The sequence below is a fragment of the Tachysurus vachellii genome, chromosome 3, assembly GCF_030014155.1.
Source record: "Tachysurus vachellii isolate PV-2020 chromosome 3, HZAU_Pvac_v1, whole genome shotgun sequence".
Lineage (NCBI taxonomy): Eukaryota > Metazoa > Chordata > Actinopteri > Siluriformes > Bagridae > Tachysurus > Tachysurus vachellii.
The window spans coordinates 6,200,921-6,210,148 of record NC_083462.1 but is presented as its reverse complement, the minus strand read 5'-3'; the positions used below and the strand labels follow the sequence as shown (position 1 = coordinate 6,210,148).

Below are 9,228 nucleotides of genomic sequence, written 5' to 3'. Positions count from 1 at the left end.
TTTACAATATTTTTCATTCGCATATAAATCTGACATATTCCGGAGTGCTGTGTATTTGTGTAAACAAAACAAAAACTGTCCAATCAGATTAGAGCACTTATAGGTCTGAGCTGAGTGCTTCACCACGGTGATGATGCCGCAATGAATCATGGGATTTTTTTTGGCAGGTCACCAATCAATGTGCCCTTAGTTTTTGCTGTGGATCAACAACACATTTTTTTTTACTGCTCTTGGAACTTGTGTTCTTGATTAGTGGAATGTTATTTGGCCGTTATAAGATGACCTCAGCCATGGACACAGAAAAAAAACCTATTGGGAAAAACCCATGGTGTGTCTTTGTTGAAGTTTCTTATCTGACCAAAAGTTCCTCCAGCGATACACACCTTCTACTCTGCATCATCACCCTCTCATATGATGTATAATTCTCCTTTAAGTGCACAGATTACTCACTCCAGATGTCACCTAAATGTGTTTTATAGACAACTGAAATGTCTTTTATTTTTCCAAACCTCAGGTCCACACTGGGCTTAAATGACCGCTCTTGAACCCACTTTATGAACTCATTCTCTGCTTTTAAACACATACCTCCTGCTGTACAGAGATTCTTATGGTAATAATAAAGGCTGATTATGAATCATTCGGTCGTACTCGGTGTAATATGAGATGAGATTATCACCGCACCGTGTGTGAGTAAAGACGTGACTCATGCACACTCAGGATTTGCCAGCTCATCACTTCAACAATCACTACACACTCAGAGAAGCAAGTGTGTGAAAGTGCTGCCATCTGCCTGACAAAACTCTCTCTCTCTCTCTCTCTCTCTCACACACACACACACACACACAGCAAACATTTAAGCCCACACCATTTTTCTCCATGATTATTTGCTCAACTATACAGTTATAAATAGTGATACCAAAAGATTTATGCTTAAAACAATGTATATAAATATAGCACTGAGTATATTTATTCATTCATTCGTTTTCTACCGCTTATCCGAACTACTCGGGTCACAGGGAGCCTGGGGTCATCGGGCATCAAGGCAGGATACACCCTGGACGGAGTGCCAACCCATCACAGGGCACACACACACTCTCATTCACTCACGCAATCACACACTACGGACAATTTTCTAGAGATGCCAATCAACCTGCCATGCATGTCTTTGGACCGAGGGAGGAAACCGGAGTACCCGGAGGAAACCCCCGAGGCACGGGGAGAACATGCAAACTCCACACACACAAGGCAGAGGCGGGAATCGAACCCCCAACCCTGGAGGTGTGAGGCTAACGTGCTAACCACTAAGCCACCGTGCCCCCAGCACTGAGTATATTTAGGTAAAATATAGTAAAGTCATAAAGCGATTCAGTCAAAAAAAAAATGGAAGCACATTAAATCTCTTCCACCACTTAAAAAATCACCATAAAGTGCAGTTCGATGGGTGTTTACAACTTTGAGCTTTGTCTGCTACATCAGCCATGAAAACTAAGTAGACTGAAAAGTTCTCTGTCCCAAAACAAAGCTTGTCGGAAGCTTCGTTTACCTGCAGCATGATGTATTAAAAGAAAATTACCAGATGGCATGATGTAATGAATGCGGTATAACACATGGCTAAAGATGTGAACAGAAATGTACACTGAGGTCAGACATTATAAAGTCAAACAGGATGTGCGAACCATTCATCCAAAAATATACAGAGATATGAATGTTGCTCTATATCCAGTGCAATCGTATTAATCTTATCAACTTCTTTAATATCACACACATCATGTGATATATTTAAGTTAACTATTGATTCAATATAATACAGTGTTTGCTTATTTCCCTGTTTGTAAATGCATTTGATTTTTTAAAGCTGAATAATAAGCTTAATATTACATTTTCATGCAGTTTTGTTTGTACATATAAAAAAGGTACAGAAAGAAAAATAAAGCTTACAGGATGGAATAAAATTACAGGGTCTGTAAAGTGGTCTTTTCATGTTCACTTGGTGTCTTTCTGTTGAGGAGTAACACCAGGAAAACTAGTTTTGAGGTTTGCCTCAATTTCTTCCTGGTTTATTGTCATATTAACCCTTTTGCCATAGAGATTGAAAAACTGTATGAATAACTGAAGGTGGATCATCAGCAAGTTCAGGAAGAGGAAAACCACATTAATGATGACTGCTTGCTATTCTGAACTGAGGCTGAGACCAAGAGGCTTCACCTGAGATCACACTAGCAAGCAGAAGTCACTCATTTCATGTGTTGTGAAGTAAAAGCAAGGTTCAGAAATACAAGCTGTCTATGAAGATATAAGATTTGATCACTGCAAAATGGACGATAGTGAAAACTATCACTCTCCAACAGGTAGATATCTGAAATATTTATACATGCAAAAATATTTAAATACATATTTGATGGTTGTGTTTGATATCGTTTACATGAAGTGTTGTAAATGACAAGATTTTCACTGCTCATTATCAGACACAGAGGATGATGTTTATGTCACTATAGAAGACTGTCGCGCAGAGCTGAAAAATTCAGGTATTCAGGTGTTTGTTTGGTGATTAAATACTGATACTGAGAAGAACTAGTGAGGTTAGTGAATGAGGACAACAAAGAAATAATAAAAAATTCAATTCAGCCTAGTGTTATGTCACACAGAGTAACCAGCTCGGGATTCAAAGTTTTTATATAAATATTACAAAATATTTTTTTATAATGGGACAAATCTCATTAAAAATATCTATCAAACCTATTAAAAATATCTAATCTAATATTTATCTACATTTCATCAATGTAATATTGAAAAATAAATGGGAAAAAGCAACAAAAATCGTTTTATTTCCCTAACTCCATAACACAGCGGGTCTAGATCTGACTCTAGAACAAAGATATATGAAATAACTAACCCTTTTCTCTCAGATATCTCTGACCGCACTGAGCTGAAAGACAAGAAGAAACCAGGAAAGATCTTCAGATCTGCTTTTGGTCTCCTCCTAATACTTGGTGTTTTATTAACACTCTGTGTTGGGATCCTTTGTAAGTGTTAAGTTGTGCTTATCATCTTTCTTTGTTCTCAATCAACAAATCATAATAAAGTGTCTCCTTTGATCCATCAAGTGAGATGAATTCATCCTAGCATGAAAAACTTACATTTCTTTACTTAATTAATTATACATTTAGTTTTTATTGTTCTGTAAATGAATTTAACCCTGAGTATTTTACTTCAACAGATCACAACAAAGTGGTTTCATATGAGATATTAAGTGAGCAGTATTCTAATGTTACTGAAACATTGATGATGCAGGAACATAAAGTCAAGGGTAAGTGTTTATTAGAGCTTCCAGTTTACTTTGCAGTAGCTGCAGTGTATATGTGGGTTAAAAAAAAAAGTTTTGTGCTTCTTATTTTCTAATAGTAATTCTAGTAATTGCCACTTTTGTTCTTATTAATTTTTTTTGGTTTATTCTCATTATCTACAAACCCTTTTGCATCAGAAATTGTTCTCTTTTTCTTTAGAAATAGAAAAACTGTTTAAAGCACTGCAGGTGGAGCATCAGCAAGTTCAGGAGGATCTCGCAGCATGCAGTGGTAAGATTCTCACCATCATTATAGATAGTCTTACGGTGTGGGACAAAGGCGAATGAGGATCCAAGTGCAGTTTTAGACTTTTACTAAACCAAGACAAACAAACAGGCAGGCAAACCAGAGCAGAATACAGACCACACAGGAGACAGGACCATTAACACCAACATACAATAACAACCCACACCAGGGAAGCGAACAAACAGAGTATATATAGCTGACAGGAACCAATGACAAAGCGGAGACAATCAGAGACAAAGACAACACACCTGAGGGAATGAATGAGTTCAATTAATGTCCATGGAAACCAAAGAGTGGGCGGAGCAAACAATTAACAACCGGGAAAGACAGCAGACAGAAACAGGACAGAAACACAGACAGACTCATTACAGATAGATGGATGGATGGATGATAGATAGATAGATAGATATACAAAAACAAAGCAAAGCCATGCTATATAGAGTATGCAAATATATTATCTGATTTCATAACTGATTATTTTTTATCTCATCTTGAAAAACAGCAAATAAAAACAATGGACAATGTGAGGAAGGATGGAAGTCTCTTGGTTTAAAGAGTTATTACTTCTCCAGTTCTAAACTGAACTGGACACAGAGTAGAGATTACTGTGTGGAGAAAGGAGGCCACATGGTGATTATAACCAGCCAAACTGAACAGGTTTGAAGTGTAGAGCTTCTTTTCTTTCCAGTTTTTCAGATAAAATGACATTTTTGGTCTCTTTTCACTTGAAGTGATTATAGTTATAAGCTTTATGTGTTGTTATTTTCTAAATTAGAATTTTGTAGTTTCACAAATTGGAGAAACACACTGGATTGGTTTGAATGACTTGGAGACTGAGGGTCAGTGGATGTGGGTGAACAACCAGCCTTTAAAGGAGACAGGTGTAACGTAAGGACAGTGTTCACTCACACAGTCTATAAACTCATTTAACTGTTCTGTTTAAAGATCTACAAAGCTCCAGTAATACATATACTATGTATATTTTTTGCATGAAATGAAATAATTGTTTAAAAAAATCATTACAGATTTAATTCTATGTAGGTTCTGGTATAGTTCTCCAGAGGGACCAAATGAGCCTGATAACTGGAGAGAGGAGGACACTTCTGGAGAGAATTGTGCTGCTCTGGGGAATGCAGTTGATAGCATACATAAATGGTTTGATGCTTCTTGTAGGAGTATCAAAACGTGCATCTGTGAAAAGTAAAAGACTTTCACTTACATTTGAGTCTGCAAATACTTGTTTTTATGAATGGAGGACAGTTCTTGGTTGTTGACTATAAATATTTGATATTGTAAAACAGCTAACATTACGTTTACCTATAGCTTTTTTTTTTTTTTTTATACTTGGATCATGTGTGTGGATTTTCTCTTTCTGCTTGTGGAAACCTTTTAAATTGTACTGGAGGGATGAACATGTGTCTATTTTATGAATGACGTGTGTCCAGATTATGTTTGCTGAAGCTAGATGTAACGTTAAGTTGCTTTGAATAAAGAAATTTAAGAATTAATAAAAGTGTACATGGCTGGGAAAAAACAGATTTGTTATATCTTTAATTTCATTATTTAAAATTCCATCTGTTCCTCTTCTCTAAACAAGTGAAAAGGGTGGAAAAAGGTGAAAACTAAATAAAAAGAACGTAAGTGTGTGTGTGTGTGTGTGTACTCTGGGGAGTAGTCGATTTGAAGATGATCTGAAGCTTCATAATATAAGTACTGGAGGGTTGTTATAGTTATTTATGTTTATTTAAGCAGGGGTTTCTGGGGGTGGGGTGTGTGTGTGTGTGGGGGGGGGGGGTGTTACTTTCCACCATCCAGTCCGGAAGGTACATCTTTACCACTGCTATTGCACTTGAGATACTATCTGTATCTCACTTCCTTTGTGATTATAAATAATTTTATAGAGTTACTACCAATTTTTCAATTGCACAGAGTTCAATTTAAGATTGTAAAGTGAAGCACGGGTTAAAGAATGGGAGGAAAATGTTATTTATCCTATAGTTAGAAATCAGATTTAGAGTTAGATGGCAGTAATGACGCCGGCTTCTAATTTTGGCCATACTACAATAGATATTGAATATTTTTTTGTGAAATATCTGTAGCATTTGATCCCTTTGATAGTAAAAAGAGTAAAAGAATAATAAGAGTATATATATTATACTAAGTGGTTTCAATAACTGTTTCTTTTAATAGTTAGCATTGTACTGTACTGTATTGTACTGTACATGTGGGTTATAAACTCAGCTGTTGAGTTCTGTGCTTCTTATATTTTATAACATACCCTTCTTTATTTTCTGGTTTGTTCTCATCATTATCTACAAACCAAATTATACTTTTTCCATAGAGAAAAAAATGTGTGAAGAACTGACTGTGAAGCATCAGCATCAGAATTTCAGGAAGAGGAAAACCACAATAATGACGATTGCTTGCTATTCTGAACTAAGAGTGAGACCAAGATGCTGGTCTTTTATCACACTCTCCCGCCACACATTGTATTTCTCATGCAGAAAAACTTTTTGACTATTTATCATATATATAATATGCCGCAGTGCCCAAAATGTATCTATCCACACCGCTGTCTCTATGGAACCGGGCAGGAATCAAGCGCGTCTCACCTGGAGTTCTTAGTCGAGCCTGACACTTATCAGCCAATCAAAAAAACACACACACACACACACGCACACACACCCACACAGTAACGGCCAACTTACTGTATCTAACCTAACTTAGGAGAACTTATCAGCGGTGTAATGAGAGCCACGGTAGATGATATGTTTGTTCTGCCTTCTTGTTATGGTTTTGTTATTTATTTCTATATTTGTGATGGTTATTAAGAGCTAAAACACTCATGTATGAGAGAAGCGTGTTGCCTGTACACCTGCCATTAAACGTGTGGATTGCAGACTCTTCGCCTTCGAGCTCTTTGATTTCCTGCAAATATTATCTGGGTCGAAGCGTTACAACACTTTATAATCACATTTAATATTAGCTTCAGATTATGTATAGTGATCTCCATACTAATATTTGTGTATGACTTGCTGTAGAAACATTAATCATGCTATTAGAATGATTAAAACTCACATTAATATAAATATCTGATTTACATTCAGCACAACTCTCAGCTGTTGTTACAGAACCTAACATTCTGACCAATCAGATTTCAAAATGCAACATTTTATTACTGGTTAAAAAATAGTTCTAAAAAAACAACAGTTCATGAAAAGTTATTAATATTTATTTAATATAAAACATGGGGGGCACGGTTGCTTAGTAGTTAGCACGTTCGCCTCACACCTCCAGGGTTGGGGGTTCGATTCCCGCATCCGCCTTGTGTGCGTGGAGTTTGCATGTTCTCCCCGTGCCTCGGGGGTTTCCTCCGGGTACTCCGGTTTCCTCCCCCGGTCCAAAGACATGCATGGTAGGTTGATTGGGATCTCTGGAAAATTGTCCGTAGTGTGTGATTGCGTGAGTGAATGAGAGTGTGTGTGTGTGTGCCCTGCGATGGGTTGGCACTCCATCCAGGGTGTATCCTGCCTTGATGCCCGATGACGCCTGAGATAGGCACAGGCTCCCCGTGACCCGAGGCAGTTCGGATAGGCGGTAGAAAATGAGTGAGTAATATAAAACACAAAACCTACACACACACTACACACACACTTACTATATACACACTTATCATACACACACTCATCATACACACAAACAGACACAATACACACTCTCTGAGAGGTCGAAGGTCACCACAGGGTTTGTAAAGTGCACCAAAGGTAGTGGCCAAGGGGAATGATGGAGAAACTTTTTATCCTGCTCACTTTGTTTATCTGTGAAGTCTCAGGTCATTTCATTACTCAGCCATATCTGCTCCATCGCCTCAGATAGCGCCGCTTACTCTCTACTTTCCCTGTGATTCTGAGGCATATCGTGAGTAAGCTCAGAGTCGAAACGGACTGATGAGATTTATATTAGGGCTCCTCCGCAAACTTCTTCGGCCTAAATCTTTGCAGCTTCTACGAGACTGATGGCGGCGTAAGGATTAAATAAAGTTTTTGTGAACTCTGCATTATAGGTCTGTTTTCTTCCACTTCTGTCATTATTAATATCATTTTTATCATCGATTTCTACTCATCCATCACGTTTTTAAATTAAACTGTTGTATTTGTTTTCCCTCAAAAAAAATGAACCAAATGTATGTAGAAAGCATGTAGCGCCTCACCACTTCCCGTGTGCTCCTGCGGTAACGAAGATGATGAAGACTCGCGTCCTTGGGAAGTCATCCGTTTTATCATCGTATTGCAGAGGTGGGAGTAAGTCACACATGTGCAAGTCACAAGTAAGTCTCATGTCTTAACCTTCAAGTCTCAAGCAAGTCTGAGTCATTTTTTGTGAGAGTCAAGTCAAGTCAAGTAAGTCAAGTCAAGTCAAGTCGTAGCTTGAGTCAAGCAAGTCACTGGCAAGTCATACAGATGTTTGATGATTTAACTAAATGTATATATTAAACAAAGTTAAATCTACAGTATTTATGGACTATGAGTTTTATTTGCAACAAAAATGATATGCATTTATTTTTAAAAGGTGTCCACATACAGGTGAGCTGTAAATACAATAAAAATCTAAAAATGAATAAAAATCAAAACTACAAAGCCTAAGATGTAAATGTAACTGAAATAAGGGCAACATAAAAGCATGAAAAGTTTCAATATGCCTCAAACATGGCAGAAGACCATGGAAAAGTATATATATAAAAAAGTACAATGGTTTCTATGCAACCAAATGGCATTTTTTGAACAGGCATTCCCTTTTAATGGGACATGAACACATCCTTACATTAGATCCTTCCTTTTTAACAACAGAATAACAACAATCACGTCAATCAAAAAACAAAAATTATTGAATACCACAAACCTTGAAGTGAATTAACTATTGGAGAGAGAGAGAGAGTGATGATTAGAGTGAATTTATTAATATTAAAGGGATAGTGTTGTGTATGTAGTATGAAACAAAGCAGTCACAGCCAAAGTTAACAATATCTTTCCTTTACTCAACTTCTTCACACGCGGTTTTTTTCTCTTCCTCTCCACATACAGACATACTCTGTTCAATCACATAGGTGCATAGTGCCACTAACTGGAACGGAGGTGTATTGCACTATACCACATATTCCTCTCTTGTAAGAAATAAAACTCTGCACTGTAGCACCATAATATCAGTACTTCATGAACAATATATGTAAACTGAAACAACATGAAGCATGTCTTTCCTTTAAGTAGCAAACGTAGAAAATAATAATCTCACATGTGATCACATGGCAAGTATGTATGTAGCAAAATCTGTAGAAATGTAAGTCATAATATCACTAATGACCTAAACATGGAAGTAAATAACAAAATCCATTGGTAAGTCAAATCTAGACTAGCATGTAAACAGAAAGTCTAATCAGTAAGTCACAATTCAGTCTTATGACAAAATAGACTAGTAAATCAACTGTAGATACAATCTTCAGGGAACAGGAACAGAATAAACACGTTCATATCGCTGTATCTTTTTTTTTTTTAAACACAGTCTCCGGACCATACTGGGGCATGTCTCATCCTTGGGACCTTTGGAGAGAGGAAGGGCTTGCACAGTTTCAGGTGATTCCGAG

General features: G+C 37.1%; 1 protein-coding gene across 1 annotated transcript; it reads left to right on the top strand.

Moving 5' to 3' along the window:
* Positions 1-2,206: 2,206 nt before the first annotated feature.
* Positions 2,207-5,013, top strand: LOC132842181 (C-type lectin domain family 6 member A-like). The gene is made up of 8 exons (XM_060864848.1): positions 2,207-2,348; positions 2,466-2,525; positions 2,907-3,023; positions 3,218-3,307; positions 3,504-3,575; positions 4,093-4,247; positions 4,366-4,478; positions 4,632-5,013. The coding sequence occupies exons 1-8, from the start codon at positions 2,315-2,317 to the stop codon at positions 4,792-4,794; spliced, it is 804 nt and encodes a 267-aa protein (XP_060720831.1). The 5' UTR covers positions 2,207-2,314; the 3' UTR covers positions 4,795-5,013.
* Positions 5,014-9,228: the final 4,215 nt, after the last annotated feature.

What these genes read in the sequence shown, in the direction of transcription:
- LOC132842181 (XM_060864848.1), top strand. Translation starts at nt 2,315, where the DNA reads ATGGACGATAGTGAAAACTATCACTCTCCAACAG. An exon ending in CGCAGAGCTGAAAAATTCAG is followed by an intron (nt 2,526 to 2,906) that starts GTATTCAGGTGT and finishes CTTTTCTCTCAG; the next exon opens with ATATCTCTGACCGCACTGAG. An exon ending in TTAAAGGAGACAGGTGTAAC is followed by an intron (nt 4,479 to 4,631) that starts GTAAGGACAGTG and finishes AATTCTATGTAG; the next exon opens with GTTCTGGTATAGTTCTCCAG.